The following is a 17,062-nucleotide window of genomic DNA, read 5'->3' as shown; positions in this document are numbered from 1 at the left end:
TTTGTCCGGGCCTGTCGCCCCTCAATTTCAGTCCATGACCTCTTGTCCGAGTCACATTTGACAATGTGAATAACGATGCTTCTTGCTCTATTTTGTCGAAACCTTTTAGCATTTTAAAAGTCTCTATCATATCCCCTCGCAGTCTTCTCTTCTCAAGGGTGAACAAGCTCAGCTTTCCGAGGCGTTCTTTGTAGCTCAAATTTCCCATACCTTTTACTAATTTTGTGGCTCGCCTCTGCACCCTTTCCAGCAGGGTTATATCCTTCTTTAGGTAAGGAGACCAGTGTTGGATACAGTACTCCAGGTGTGGTCTGACCATTGCTCTGTAAAGCGGCATTATGACGTCCGCCGATCTACTCGTGATACCCTTTTTTATCATGCCCAACATCCTGTTGGCTTTCTTTGCCACCACTGCGCATTGAGCCGATGGCTTCAGGTTCCTGTCTATCAGTACCCCCAGATCCCTTTCCTGTTCGCTCTTGCCCAAAGTCACACCTAACATTTTATATTCATGTTCCCTGTTCTTCATGCTCAGGTGCATCACTTTGCATTTGTCTAAATTAAACTTCATCTGCCACATTTCCGCCCATTTCTCTAGCTGGTTCAAATCTCTTTGGAGTTCTTTGCTGTCCATTTGTGACCCAACTGACCGACATAGTTTCGTGTCATTTGCGAACTTGATTATATTACTCGTCATTTCCTCTTCCAGGTCATTTATAAATATATTGAATAAGATTGGCCCAAGAACCGAGCCCTGGGGCACACCGCTTGTCATCTTTTCCCAGTCTAAAAACTTCCCATTTATGCCTACCCTCTGCAATCTGTTCTACAGCCAATTGCCTATCCATCTTAGTATATCCCCTTCAATTCCATGGCTTTGTAGTTTCCTCAGAAGCCTAGCATGTGGAACCTTGTCGAACGCCTTCTGGAAGTCCAAGTATATTATATCCACCGGGTCTCCGCTATCGATTTGTTTTTTCACCTTCTCAAAAAATTGAAGTAAATTCGTCAGACATGACTTCCCCTTCCTGAAGCCGTGTTGACTAACTCTCATCAGATTGTGATTTTCCAGGTGTTGCACTATGCTATCCTTGATTAATGCTTCAACCATCTTCCCAGGAACCGATGTAAGACTCACAGGTCTATAGTTGCCTGGTTCTCCTCTCGATCCTTTTTTGAAGATTGGAATGACATTCGCTATCTTCCAGTCGCCTGGTATTTGTCCAGTTCTAATTGACAAATTAGCTAGGGATTGTAATAGCTCTCCGATTTCTACCTTAAGTTCCTTTAGCACTCTCGGGTGAATTCCATCCGTCCAGGGGACTTGTCACTTCTTAGTCTGTCGATCTGATAGTATATCATGTCCAAGTCCACATTCACTGTGGTGAGGCTTTCCTCAACTACATCCTTGAATACTTTCCCTGTTTCGGGCATTGATGCAGTGTCCTCCTTGGTAAAGACAGATGTAAAGAATGAATTTAGCCTATCTGCAATCTGTTTATCTTCCTTGATGCACCCTTTTCTTCCTTGGTCATCAAGAGGGCCCACTGCCTCCTTTGCTGGTTTTTTCCCTTTTATGTATCTAAAAAAGGGCTTGAAGTTTTTTAGCTTCTTGCGCTAACTTTTCCTCATAGATCTCTTTGGCATCTCTTACCAACTTGTGACACTTCTTCTGGTCGACCCTGTGACTGTTCCAGGCCTCCGTCGTTCATTCGCATTTCCATTTTTTTAAACGAGTTCCTCTTTTCCCTTACCGCATCTTTCACCCCTTTAGCTGGTTCTCCTTTGTTCTTATTTTTCCTTCCTTTGGATATCTGCGGAATGTAGAGATTCTGTGCTTCAGTGATGGTATTTTTTAGTAGGGACCATGCTTGGTCGACCGTTTTGATTTCCGCTGTCCTTTTCTTGAGCCGTTTTTTAACCATGGCTCTCATGCTTTCGTAATTCCCTTTCCTGAAGTTAAAGGTTGTGGTTTGAGTTTTGGTTCGTTTCCCCATCCCGATGCCAATATTAAAATTGGAAAGATCATAGCAGACTTAACTTTAATTTTTGGTGGAATTCACTATGTCATTTATATAAAATAGAACGTTCAATAGCGGTACAAAATGGAAATTATAAAAGTTTTATTAAAATATGGGAGCCATTAACATTGTTTTGTAATGAATAAACACCATTTTTTCTTTTGAAGATAAATTATTTAAGGAGGGATGGGGGAGGGATTGTAAAATTGAAGAGAGGGTAAAATGAATTAAGAAGAATAGTGTTGGGAGGGAGGGTGGGTTATGGGTTTTTTTATATATATATACAATTGTTATTATCTTGATGGATTTATCAAGTGTTGTTTTTGAGCCTATGTATGATTTTTATTGTACACTTGTTGAATGATTAAAAAGGAATAAAGAATTAAAAAAAAATATATATAAAATTTGATCATGTTGTGATCGCTCGTCCCTAGTGGGACCGTGACTTCCACGTCTGTTGTCCTTTCAGTTATACCATTTAGGACTAAGTCCAAGGTTGCGGTTCCTCTTGTCGGTTCTCCCACCATTTTTTCTAGGAAGGAATCCCCTATTATTTCCAGGAACTTTGTTTCCCTGCCGCAGTTTGAGGTTCCTAGGTTCCAGTTTATCCCCGGAAAGTTGAAGTCTTCCATGATCATTACATTACCTGTTGTACATTCATGGTTGATTTCCTCTATCATTGCTGTGTCTGTTTCTTCCGTCTGTGCTGGGGGTCGATAATAGAGGCCAATTTTTGTGTCTGCTCCGCTCTGTCTAGGAATCTTTATCCAGAGGTACTCCAGTTTATCCTTTCCTTCCGTCCATAATGATCCTCAAAAGATTGGTTGCGTCACCGGGAGATCTTTACAGCTGCCAAACACTGGCCTTTCTGACAAAGATCTCAACCCGATAATTCGTTGCTCCCAAATATGTACCTTTTGTCCTGCATGACATCATTACTTGTCAACCAATCCATTAACAGAGGCTGTCCTTAAATTTAGACAATTAACTTCCTTTTAACATGAAATAAGTTTCAGAAATCATATTTTTGTTTACATTCATTTCCGAATATACATAAACCCATTATTACATATCCAATATTCTTTTTGTCCTTCTTAAAAAGGTATTTCAAGAGAACCTGCATTTATTGAAAAGTGCTGAAAAGTTTATGTCCCTTTCAGCAAAGAAAAGGAGGAGGAAGGACTTTTCCCCTTGCTCTGAAAAACTGGCAGTTTCAAGTTTCACTGACACACACACAGAAACCCCAGATGTTGCCTCCCAGGCTCCCTTTAAGTTTCTTTAGGTTTCAAATAATATTTCATTCATATTTAATGCAAGAAAGCTTTTCTTCTATGCCCAGTATACCCAGCTCAAATACATCTGTTATCAATTAGACCCACGAGGCTCAAGGCGGGAATAACTGAACAAAGAGAACAAAGAACAGACAGAAAGTCACTGTCCCCAAAATGGAATCATTAGAGTTCTTTACCTGATTTCTTCTATGATTCTGGCCTACCTAACACCTTACACAAATAGTGAATTTCCCTTTTCCTATGCTATATATCGGTTTCCTCATCTTTATTATCCTGACTTCCTCTGATCAGAACTAGGAAGCTCTCTGTCACGCCCTGCTAACGCTTCTGCGTAGTATGCGCCAACTCGGGCCTATTCAGGGGATGGGGAAAAATTTGTCCCCGTGTCTTTCTGACAAACTTCTTTTTTTTTTTTTTTTTAATTTCTTTATTGATATTTTGAACTTGACAATGTATACATTTGAAAAATCAAAAAAAAACAAAACAACTATATGAAAATACACTATTAACATCAGAAATATTACAATAAAAATTTTAAATCCCTTCTTAACCTATAACAGTAATGATATTATATTATACTCATCAATATTATAGAATATTATGAAATTTATACCTCTAAATAAATAATACACCCCCCCACCCTGGATGTGTAAAGGAATCTAACATAAAGATAAAGGAATCACTTTAATTATAATGTGACAAAATTAGTTAATGGATCCCAAATCCCCTTAAAGGATTTAACAAACCCTAAACGCTCTGCCATAATCTTTTCATATTTAAATTAAATTAAATTTAAATTAAAGGGACCTGAGTCCATTAAATCAAACAATCAAAGTGAGTAAATTAAACTCAACACAAACAACCTGAGCGACCCCCAAACAAACCCTGCCAGCCAGACCCCCCGACTCACACAACAAAATCAAAAAATCACCATGCAAAAATCAAATGAACCGGGGGTCAGGTTCCTGAAGAAGGGCTCCTCCCGAAACCAGCGCGGTCGAACCTCTTCTCCTGGCGCGGTTTTTTGCGTTTATCAGTTTGTGAGATAGTTTCAGATAAGTATTGTGTTCATTTGATTTTTGCATGGTGATTTTTTGATTTTGTTGTGTGAGTCGGGGGGTCTGGCTGGCAGGGTTTGTTTTGGGGTCACTCAGGTTGTTTGTGTTGAGTTTAATTTACTCACTTTGATTGCTTGATTTGTTTGATTTAGTGGACTCAGGTCCCTTTAATTTCAGCACACTCAGGGTGCTCAATGATGGTGTGTGGGTGGAGGCTTACCACCTTGACCCAGAAGTGAAGTGTCGGAGCTGTGCTCCTATCACTGAGGGTTCACACTGAGAGCACCCTATATTATATTCACCCCATTTTGGTTTGTTAGTCGCGAGCCAATTTTGGCGTCTTGAGCGTCCCCCACACAAACCTTGATGTGACTAGGTTGCCTTTTTGTGTTTTTTCTGCTGTTGAAGTCCCAGCAGCTATTTTGGCTGAGGAACTAGTGGGGATAAGAATGACTTAGGATTGTACGTGCCCTGAAGAGGCTACTGATACTCCAGAGCTTAAGATAAGCCTGGGGGGCGTTGGTGGCCCCAGAGGGCTTCTATAGGGATGGGGGAAGGCCAGGAGGGCATGAGTTTGGTTTTGGCCAGAACCAAAACCACCAGTTTTGGTCAACTTCTAAAATTTTGTTTTGCCCACTGGTTTTCCACTTCCTTTAGATGCTCTCATTCGGCTAATGAATCCTTAAGATCCTTCTCCATTTTGACCATCATGTTTACTAAGTTTAGGACCTCCCATGACTACTGAATCCTGGTGATGACCCTTCCCAAGTATGCCCTCCTCTTTCCTTGGTCTGCCTAATATCTACTGGATCCTACATGTATTTGTTAAGGAGTGAAGAATATTTTTTATTCATTCATATATAATTTATTGTGTTGAAAAAGAGAATAAAATAGGGGCGTGGCTTAGCGTGCACACAAAATGGTCATGTGATCGCAGCGCTCCTCTTACCTGGGCAACCGATGAATAAATAAAGATTTCCTTTTAAACTGTTTTCGGCTGAAAACATCGGAGAGGACAGCGGGAGCATGGCGAGCACCCGACAGAGTAAAAGTGAACCGGAGGGGCTGTGAAAAGGCAGAAGCAGGATCAAATTACCCCGAGTAAGGTTCCGCTTCCTGCTGATGTATCAGAGGAGTTAAGCAAAGCTGAAGTTATGGGGGAACTGAGGCAAATCAAACAAATGCTGACAGAGACTGTGAGTAATATGGCAGAACTGAAGGAAGAAATCCTGAATATACACAGACAAATGGAAGTAGCTAATAAAAGAACAACAGAGTTAGAAGTTAAAATGGAGAGCTTAGAATGTGAAGGAAAAAGATGCAAAAATGACAGTTTGGAAATAATTCAATTGAAAAGTCAGCTGGAAGATTACGAAAACCGTGGAAGAAGAAAGAATATAAAACTTTTTGGAATACAGGAAAATTTGGAAGGGAAAAATGCAATACAGTTTTTAGAAAATTTAATTCCTAGATTATTGCAGTTGGATTTCAAACAGCCTTTGGAAATAGAACGGGCGCACAGGATTCCAATAAAGAGTCTGGAAAATCAAGGGAGACCAAGACCATTAATATTCAAGATGTTAAGATACCAGCAAGCAATAGAAATTTTAAATGCTGAAATAAAAAAATAAAAACTTAAACTATAAAGGATCCAAAATATGGTTTTTACCAGACTTTGCTAAAAATACAGCAAATATTAGGAAGAAATTCCTTGATCTGAGATCTCAATTAAAGGAAAAAGGATATAAGTATGGGTTATATTACCCAGCAAAAATGAGGGCATCTTGTGGGGATAAATCTTTGTATTTTGTTGATCCGGAAAAACTAAAGACCTTTCTTTCAAAATCAGAACCTATGTCATTTTAGCACAATGGGTGTTGAAATGAAGGGATAAATACTAAGACTGGATTGGTGGATATTGAACAAAAAATTAAATATAAAGAACTATGGGACTTTTGTTTGTTGGAAAAAGAAGAATATGCAACAAAGAACAGGAAATAAAAATGGACAAGTGAAAAAGAAAATAAAAGAATGTAAAGAAGAAAGAAGGATAGACTGGAAAGACATTAAAGTGAAGTTATTAGACTGAACTTTTAGGAGACTGAAAGATGGATGGTTGGAGTAAAGAATGAACAAGAAGGATTAAAGGACTGGACAAATTAACACAAAAGGAAAAGTGAGGACTGAATAGGAAAATAAATAGATGTGAAGAAGAAGAAAGCAGGACTGATAGACTAAAAAGATATTTAAAAAAAAAAAAAAATGAATGACAATTGGCAGTCAAAAGTCTTTAAGAGTGGATGGATGGAGATAAGAAATAAATATGAAAGTTCAGTTTATTTAATAAGTCAGAAAAGGAGAAAGTAAAGAATGAAAAGACAATAAGGAAAAGATTGCAGAATGGACTAATGATAGAAAGGACAAGTTATATGATATTTAAATGCAAGTAAAGGAAAGGAAAATGAATAATATAAAAGAAAGATACATAAGAATTTATTGGTAGCTGAAGGAATGTAAAGATTGATGTTGTGATAATATAGTTTTAAAAAGATTGGATTTAATTTGGAGAAGAGGAAATATAAAAAGGGGGGGAAAAATTATTTTGAAAATGAAATACAAATGTTTAAATACAAATAGAGGATAAAAACTTATAAAATTGAAGTTTGTTTGTTTTTTTAACAGAAATATATGAAGAGATGGATATTTGTTGTTGGGTATTTAAAGGAGGATAGGAGAAGATGGATTAGATAATATAAGATATAGGAAAATGATACTTTTTATTAAATATATGACTATGATAGAATTTTCTTGAATGAAATAAAATGTTGGGGGAATGAATTAGAGATTGGTGAAATGATAAAAATGCATTAATGGAATGTTAGGAAATAAATATGGTTATGTGACTAAAGGTTAAATAATAGATAGAGAAATTAATTACTTTAAAATGGAAAAAAAGAAAAAAGGTTTTATGATTAGAAGAGAGATATAATATTGTGGAGAGGTAGTGAGTTTGTCTCAATAAAGGATAAAGGGGTTATTAATAAATATTGGTTGCCTGGGGGGGGAGGGGGGAAGTTGGGATTACTGTCCAATGTGTGTCCTTAAGCAGTCATTATATTGGGGAGGGAGGGGTGGGAAGAAGGTGGGTATTAAAGATATTACTAGGATGATTAAGGAAAAGATTAATAAGGGATTGGGTAATTTGGAGGTAAGAATGTGTGCCATAGGGAGAAGTTTTTTAGATCTTAGTTATGGAAGAAAGGAAGAGGAAGATTATGATAAGGAGTATAAAATATATTATGTCTTTTAAGATATTTTCTATTAATGTCAATGGCCTAAATCATGTAATCAAAAGGAAAAAGGTATTATCATTTTTAAAGAAGCAAAACGCGGATGTTTATTGTCTGCAGGAGACCCATCTTAATATAAAGGAATCACAGAAACTAACGGGTGGGTGGGTGAAAGAATTTTTTTTGCTCCAGTAGAGGGTAAAAAAGCAGGAGTAGCAGTTCTTATAAATAAAAAGTGTATGGCCAATTTTAAGATAGTAAATTCGGACCCACATGGAAGATGGCTACATGTTGATATAAGTATGGGAAATAATGCCCTGACGTTGTTCAATATATATGCCCCTAATTCGAATCAATCAGAATTCTTAAAAAAATTGCAGAGTATGTTGTTACCACTGGCTGCTTCTAATTTAGTGGTGGCTGGAGATTTTAATGCTGTAATGGATCCATTAATGGATAAAAAACCAGGTAAAAGTATAAAATCTTTAGGTTTAGATAATTTGGTTCAATCATGTGATTTGAAGGATATATGGCGTATTTTTCATTTTAATGATCAGGAATTTTCATTTTGTTCACAGGTTCATAAATCATTTTCAAGAATAGATTATATTTTTATTTCATCACATAAGGTGCAGCAAGTGATTAAGGCTTCCATTGATCCCATTATCATTTCGGATCATGCGGGAGTATGGATAGATTTACAATTAGATCAATTAGAAAATAGAAGACCTCTTTGGAGATTTGATAATGCATTGCTTGTGGATGAAAAATTTTTGGAAAATTATAAAACACAAATTAGTGATTTCTTTCAAATTAATTTAGTGGAAGATACATCTATTGAAAATGTATGGGACGCTTTTAAAGCGACTATGAGAGGTCATATTATATCATATTCGGCTTTTGTTAGGAAACAGATTAAAAAACAGTATATAGAGTTAGAAAAAGAAATTAAAATACTAGAAACTAAATTGGTAAGCAAATGGGAACATGATGTATTACAAGCTCTTTTGAAAGCAAAAGGTAAATATAACGAATTAGCTTCAAAAATGATAAGAAGAGACTTGTTTTCCAAACAGACAATGTATTATGGAAATTCTAATAAGGCGGGAAGATTATTGGCAAATTATCTTAAAGCAAAAAAAAGAAGAACTAACATTAATGGGATAAAAGATGATAATGGTATAATAACCAATCAAACAGATATAATTTTAAAGCAATTTCTAAAATTTTATAAGGACCTGTATTCTTCCGAGCCTTATTTGGAGAGGCAAAAAGATGGTAAAAATTTTTTAGATTTAATTATTGGACCTAAGGTTCCTGATCATATAAAACGGAGTTTAGATGAACCTATATCATTAAAAGAATTAGAAACAGCGTTGAGATCTCTTAGAGTTGGATCCGCTCCAGGTGGTGATGGTTATACAGTAGAATTTTATAAAACATTTCAAAATGTCCTTTCCCCATATTTACTAAATTTATATCAGACAACTTATAAAAGGTGATATTAAAGGTACTATGGCTGAATCAATAGTAATTGTTTTGCCTAAGCCAAATAAAGATCCTACTTTGGTTTCAGACTACAGGCCTATATCTTTAATAAATGTGGATAATAAACTTTTGGTGAAAATTTTGGCTTTGAGATTAGCCAAAGCTCTCCCACATATTATAGACACGCATCAGACGGGTTTCGTTGCTAAAAGACATTCCTCTAATAACTCTAGATTATTGTTTCATATGTTAAATTTATCAAAAAAAATGGATGAACCGGCTTTTACAGTTTCCTTGGATGCAGAAAAAGCGTTTGATAGGGTAGAATGGAATTTTATGTATCAGGCTTTAGAATGGTTTGGTATAGGTTCTGGATTTAAACAAATGGTAAAAACATTGTATAGCTTCCCGGTTGCAAGATTAAATATTAATAATATGATATCTGATGGTTTTCAATTGCAGAGGGGAGTTAGACAAGGTTGTCCTTTATCTCCTTTGTTATTTGATGTTGTATTAGAACCCTTATTGTTAGCAATACAGCAAGCAAGGGGAATACAAGGTATTCCATATTCTGATATGGAATATAAAATTTCAGCTTATGCGGATGATATTTTACTTTATTTGAGGAATCCAGAGTCTACCTTATCTTGTCTATTGGAATTAATTGATATGTTTGGCAAATTTTCAGGTTATAAAATTAATTGGAGTAAGTCTGAACTTATACCTTTAAATGTTCATTGTATAAAAGGATTATTTGACGCTTTTCCGTTCATATGGAAAGAAGAAGGATTTAAATATCTTGGCATTCAAGTTAAAAATACAATTGAAGATACAGTAAAAGAAAATGAAAAATTTGTATTGAAAAGAGTTACAGAGTTATGTGAGCAATGGAATCCGTTACATCTTTCTTGGTGGGGGAGAGTTCAAACTATTAAAATGATGATCTTGCCTGTAGTTTGCTACCAAATGAGTATGATACCCTATTTATTTTCAGGGGTCCTTTTATAAAAAGCTTAATAGCATTTTAACAAAATTTCTTTGGCTTGGTAAAACGCATAGAATAGCTTTGGTATCTTTGCAAAAATCAATTAAGGAGGGAGGGGTAAATTTTCCAAATTTTTATAGGTACCATCATGCCTATATTTTACGTCAGGGTATGTATTGGATCCTCCCAGAACTGATAGATAATGCACCGGATTGGTTATATTTGGAATGGCGCCTTATGTTTCCCCTAAATTTAGTTCATCTTCCAAGTATCAACATGCCTAGAAGATACAGAGAAAATAAGATATTAATGGATACTTGGAAAACGTTGAGGTTTATTAGTAAATTAACACCTGTCCCAATAAACAAGTCAACTAATCAGTCTTTATGGATAAACTCCAAGATCAAAATTGGCGGAGCTCAAATCCTTTGGAAGGAATGGATTATTGCAGGCATTAGATCTCTGAATGATGTTATTTCGGAAGGTAAACTGCTGGAATTTTCACAATTGCAACATAGATTTGGTCTTAGTAAAAAACAAAGTTTTAAATGGTTGCAATTGAAGCAGGCCATTCAGGTTGGGTTCCCTGAATGGAAAACATTGAATAATCAATATAGTTTAAAGTTCTTATGTTTTCAAGCAGACTTCCTAGGACATCAAGCCGCATTGTGGTATAAATTAATATCTGGATATTTGAATAAAAAACCAAAAAATGGTCTAAGAGATATTTGGAGCATTGAGATTAAACATCAAATTAATGCATCTCAATGGCCACTAATTTGGTCTTGGAGAATGAGATGTACAATGTCAGCATCTATGAGACAAACTTGGTTCTTTTTATTACATAGAGCTTTTTGGACCCCTACACGTTTACAAAAATTAGATAGTTCTAAGTCTTATAAATGCTGGCACTGTAATCTGGAACCAGGGACATTAGATCACTTACTGTATCATTGTCCCTACATTAAAAGTTTTTGGAATGCAATTTGGCCACAAATTAATAAATTGATGGAAAATCATGTAGCAGTATCATATGATACAGTGTTATTTGGAATGATGATGAGAAAAAAAAGTCAAATTTCACCAGAAAATAATAAGCTTTTACTAGTCATGACAGGGGTTGCCATTCAGCATATAACCAACAATTGGAAGAATTATAGTAACCTAAATTATACATTTTGGTGGAATACAATTTGTCATATATTCAAAATGGAAAGAGTACCGTATTTTCTCGCATATAACGCGTGCGTTATACGTGGTTTTTACAAACCGCGCATACCCTTGCGTGTTATACGCGTGAGCGCGTTGTACAAAAATTTTTTTACATAGTTCCCCCCCCCCCCCGACGCCCGATTCATCACCCGGAAGGAGCGCTCGCACTCCCACCCCGAAGGACCGCTCGCACCCCCACCCGAAGAACCGCTCGCACCCCCACAGCCTCCCCCCTCCCCCATGGAGAAGCTGTCTACCTTGTTTCCGGATGCCAGCCCAGCTGCTTCCTCTGCCGGCGGTCTTGCCCCTTCTCAGAGCCCTGTGCTGCGCTGCTTCCTCTTCAGGCGGTCCCACCCTTTCTCTGATGTCAGAGAAAGGGCGGGACCGCCGGAAGAAAAAGCAGCACAGCAGGGCTCAGAGAAGGGGCGGGACCGTCGGCAGAGGACACAGCTGGGCTCGCTGGCATCCGGAAACAAGGTAGACAGCTTCTCCATGGGGGAGGGGGGTGAGGCTGTGGGGGTGCGAGCGCTCCTTCGGGGTGGGGGTGCGAGCGGTCCTTCAGGGTGGGGGTGCGGGTGCGTGCGAGCGGTCTGGGGGGGGGGTGCGAGCGGTCCTGCGGGGGGGTGAATCGGACGTCGGGAGGGGGCATCAGGCTTTCAGGGTAGGGACAGGACTTCAAGGAGGAAAGGAGAGTCGGGGCGGGCGAAAACAGAGTCAGGGTCTCCAGAGGAGAGTTGGGGCGGGCGAAAGGAGAGTCGGGCAGCATACGCGGTATACGGGTGTGCGCGGTATATAAAAATTTATGTACATAAATGTGTTTTTTGCGCGCTATACCCGTGTGCGCGTTTTACACGGGTGCGCGTTATCTATGTGAAAATACGGTAATAGCAATACAAAGAGGGACATATCCTAAATTTATAAAAATATGGGGGCCATTGACAAAGTATTGTACTGAATGAATAATAGGATTTATCTTCTTCTTTTCTTCTTTTTCTTGTCTTCTTTATGGCACACATGGAGGGGGGTAGTGAAAACAATTTTACATAACATGTTATAATATGGTATACAATATGTATAAGGTGATTGGAAAGTACTTGAAGGGTGGGGGGTGGGAGAGGGGATAAAAAAAATTTGTTCAGAATATTATGTAATAGATATAAAAGTGATATTGTGTATTCATTAGTTGTAACTCAATATTTTGTACACTTCATGTAAAATATGAAAATGAATAAAGAATTATAAAAAAAAAGAAAAAGAGAATAAAGTTGTCTTCTTCCTGAGATATATTTTATTTAAGGGCACAGATGGTACTGCTATAACAAATATGGAATATGTGCACAGGCTAGTTTACTGTAGGAGCTCAGGCTTCATGTTCTGATTATCCACTGACTGCCTCTTATTTTGCACATTTCAGTGCTCTTGCAGAAAGGATATGGTGAAGATTTCAATGGAGGTTTTTGTGCGTAAGTTCCAACCAGAACGCTACAAGCTCTGGAAAGCTGGGAAGGATATTCAGGTGATTGATCACACCATACCCACACCAGAGGCAGCAGAGTTCCACCAAGGAGAGCCTAGGGATGAGGAGATGGAGCTTATGGATCCTGAAGAGAAGAGGTAACATCTAACATTAGAACAGACTTAGCTACTGAATTTCTAAAAATAGGGCCAGGGTGATGTACCACAAGCGTGTATCTGATGGGTATCTCTCTTTGAATGGCAGTTTTGATGCAACTTTGTAGGCTTGTACGTAAGGATCTTCAAGTCAGCTTTCAAATGGAACCTCATGAGACATTCCCTTTTGAAAATCTTGTGACCAGTCACATGGATTATTTATCCCATGTACATTGCAGCTGCAAAGAACATATGGAGATTTCAAAATGAAGTGAACCCCCACTCATGGCCAAAGAATACCTGCATTGCATCAGAGGAGAAAGTGGGGGGGGCAGGATTTTTTTCAGAGGTGATTTTTTATTTTTTTTTAATAAATATGGGTGAATGTCTACCCTTTTGAAAATTCCTCCCAAAAAGTGTAGAGGAAAACAATTTGAGAATGTATGACTGACACATGCTGCCTTATATCCAGATGCTCAGATATAAAAAGTATGACAGAGCAGATTTTAGGACCTCCTCCTCTCCATGCCCAGTGTATACCACTAGTAGTTTGGACAGGGTTTGACAACCCAATTCTCAGGACACACCAGTTGTTCCCTGTTGTGACTGAACAGCTAGGTCAGTGCCGGCCAGACTTCTACAGTCTGTGCCCTGAAAATGGGAAGGATAAATCAAGTTTCTATATGTAACATCACATCGCACATTATGAATTTATCTTGTTGGAGGCGGTCTTATGTATGCACTCGATGCAGGGAACTGGAGAGCCTGAAGAAACAAATTAGACAACTGAAAAGAGGAGGAGGAGGACAGAGAGGCAGAAAACTCCAAGACAGAGGAAACCATTGAGGAAGAAGTCCGGAAGTTAGAGAAGTTCATCAAGGAGGCATACAGGGAGGCCGTGGAAAATTACCAGCAATAGTGGAACTGCCGAGATACACCCACAGTGAGGAAGGATCACCTGGAGGACAAGTACAAGGAAGAAATGGGTGGCACAGCAGCAACACCTGGAAACAGTGGAGGGGGAACCCACAGAAAGACGAGTCTGGTGCAAGCCAACACCAGGTTGAGGGAAGATGGAAATATACAGAGGACACGGACCTATGGTTGGAGAGATGGACATTCACCGGGGACACAGACCTGCGGCCGGCTGCTATCTTGCCGCCCTGCTGATGCTACTGTGTTGTAAAACTAAACAATACTGGAATACTGTGTACAATTCTGGAAGCCGCATAATCAAAAAGATGTGCGGAGAGTTGAGTCGGTTCAGCGAATGGCCACCAGGATGGTCTCGGGACTCAAGGATCTCCCGTATGAGGAACAACTGGGTAAGTTGCAGCTGTACTCACTCGAGGAACGCAGAGAGAGGAGAGACATGATTGAGACGTTCAAATATGTCACAGGCTGTATTGAGGTGGAAGAGGATGTCCTTTTCATACACACAGAGAGATACACCCTCGCCCAAAATGGACTAATCACAAACTAAAAATAGAACTATGTAGACAAAAGTTAAACTGAACCAAGAAACCAGACTCTGCATACAATGCAACACCACAGAAAAAGTGACACGTCCTCTAATACTGTGCAAAATATTAAGACAGTAGATGTAAATTTGAAAAAAACTGCTACATAACAATCACCACTTTACAAATTAACAAACAGAAATAAAACAAATAATGAGAAATAAGAAAATACCATTTTTTTTTTTTTTGACTAATCAATTTTTCAATTAGCTTTTAGAGGCCAAATCTTTCTTCAAGACAGTACAGCAGGGGTGCCCACGCTTTTTTAGCTTGCGAGCTACTTTTTAAAATGATCAAGTTGGAATGATCTACCAACAATAAAATTTTGAAAAACACAAACCACACTGTACGCAGAGAAAATGTTAATATCATTTGTATTCGAGTTTTTTTTTCAGAGGTCAAGGCAGATGACTTTAAAATATGCACTGTCACCTCAGTAACAGCTATACAAAAATAGACAAATATACCCTCTCCCCTTTTACTAAACCGCGATAGTGGTTTTTAGCGCAGAGAGCTGCGCTGAATGCCCCCACGCAACTCTCGACACTCATAGGCTCCCTGCCCTAAAAACCACTATCGCGATTTAGTAAAAGTGGGCCATAGTGCAAAATATAGATGGCAGATATAAATTCTCAAAACGGACACATTTTGATAACTAAATTGAAAATAAAATCATTTTTCCTACCGTTTTGTCTGGTGATTTCATGAGTCTCTGGTTGCACTTCCTTCTTTTGACTGTAAATCCAATATTTCTTTCTTTCTGCCCCTCCCCTTTTCTTTCTGTCTCCCCCCTGCCTGTCTTTCTTTCTCTCTCCACCTGCCCCACCAAGCCATCGTGCCAATTTTTCCACTTTCCCGATTCTTTCCCCACCCCAAGCCACCACGATGATTTCTCCCTGCTGCTTCCCTGAGCCAGGCCAGGCACGTACAAGCGCCGGACTCACAAGACTTCACCTCCGATTGGCTGGCCCAGAACTTCCTCTCCGACATCAGAATTGATGTCGGTGGTGAAGTCTTGCAAGTCCGACGCTTGTACGTGTCTGGCCTGGCTCGGGGAGGCAGGAAGAAAAAGATCGCAAAGGCAACGCAATTGACTCACATTGCCTTTGCGATCTACTGGTTGATCGCAATCGACCATTTGGGCACCCCTGCAGTACAGTATACTGCTGTTATGGTATTCTGTCCTGACCTGAGGAAAGGGGTTTAGTCCCAAAAAAATTGCCTTATTTCCATTTCCTATTTATAATTAATTTCAGCTTCACCCCCTCCCCTATGCTCTGGCATCTCTCTCTTCTCTTTTCCTTCCTTCCCACTCCACCCCATGGTCTGGCATCTCTATCTCCTTCCCTTCTCTCCCCCATGCCCTGGCATCTCCCTCCTCTCTCTCCCTCCTTCTCTGGCACCTCCTCTCCTTACTTTCCCTCTGGTCTGGCATTTTGTCTACTTTAGTTTCCCTTCCTTCCCCCAATGCCCTGGCATCTCTCTCCTCTCATCTCCCCCTCCCACTCCATTATCTGGCATCTCTTCTCCTTTCTTTCTCTCCTTCCTTCCACCTGGTCTGGCATCTGCCTCCTTCACCCCTCCCCCACATATGCCCCGACATCTCTTCCCCCCCCTCCATGGTCTGGTAGCTTTCCTTTCCCTCCCTCCCATAGTCTTGGCATCTCTTTCCTCTCCTCTCCCTTCCCTGGTCTTCCTTCTCCCCTTTCTTTCCCCATTTGGGTGCTGCTGCAGCAGCACTTCTCTTCTCCTCCCCCCTCCCCAATTGTGTGCAGCAGCAGCACTTCTCTTCCCCTTCCCAATTGGGTGCAGAAGCTTTTCTCTTCCCTCTCCCCCCAAAAAATGGGTGCTGCAGCAGCAACATTTCTCTTCCCCCTCCCTCCATCCCAAAAATGGGTGCAGCAGCAGAACATTACTCTTCCCCCCTCCCTCCATCCCAAAAATGGGTGCAGCAGCAGAACATTACTCTTCCCCCTCCCTCCATTCCAAAAATGGGTGCAGCAGCAGAACATTACTCTTCCCCCTCCCTCCCAAAAATGGGTGCAGCAGCAGAACATTTCTCTTTCTATCCCTCCCAGCTCACACACCCGGCAGAGTCGCTAGGTCAGCAATGGAGAGAAGCTTACAACTTGCTGCTCTTCCTTGCTTCGGGCCTTCCTCGTTGCCGGGTCCTGCCTTCGTGGAAACAGAAAGTAGGCAGGACCCGGCAGCGAGGAAGGCCCGAAGCAAGTTGTAGCTTCCATCCGTCATTGACCAGTCTCCTTCCTGTCTCCTGCCTTAGCCCGTAGCGAACTCATGCTTCGGGGCTCTAAGGTGTGCGTACTGGCTTCCCTTCTCTCCCCACCCCCCCTCCCAGGACGTAACTTCCAGTTTCGGAGAGAAGAGAAGGGAAGCCGGCACGCACACCTTAGAGCCCCGAAGCATGAGTTCGCGTCTCCAAGCCGGTGAGAGGTGGTTTTTTTGTTTGTTTTTTTATGTTGAGCGGATGACAACCGGGTGGACATCTAAATTTGCCGGGCGCAGCGCCCAGCTAAAAGGCCCTGGGGAGAACACTGCTCTAGCGTATGTTCATTTAAAGTTTCTTA

General features: G+C 39.8%; 1 protein-coding gene across 2 annotated transcripts in view; it reads left to right on the top strand.

The window, feature by feature from the left end:
• KDM4A (lysine demethylase 4A) overlaps positions 1-17,062 on the top strand; it is a 226,336-nt gene that overhangs the window by 113,139 nt on the left and 96,135 nt on the right. For both annotated transcript variants that reach the window (XM_033916196.1, XM_033916198.1), the window contains exon 9: positions 12,761-12,960. In XM_033916196.1, the coding sequence (XP_033772087.1) occupies positions 12,761-12,960 (200 nt within the window). The remainder of the gene's footprint in view (positions 1-12,760; positions 12,961-17,062) is intronic.

Source organism: Geotrypetes seraphini, chromosome 12 (assembly GCF_902459505.1).
Source record: "Geotrypetes seraphini chromosome 12, aGeoSer1.1, whole genome shotgun sequence".
Classification (NCBI taxonomy): Eukaryota; Metazoa; Chordata; class Amphibia; order Gymnophiona; family Dermophiidae; genus Geotrypetes; species Geotrypetes seraphini.
This window is presented reverse-complemented; position numbering and strand designations above follow the sequence as displayed.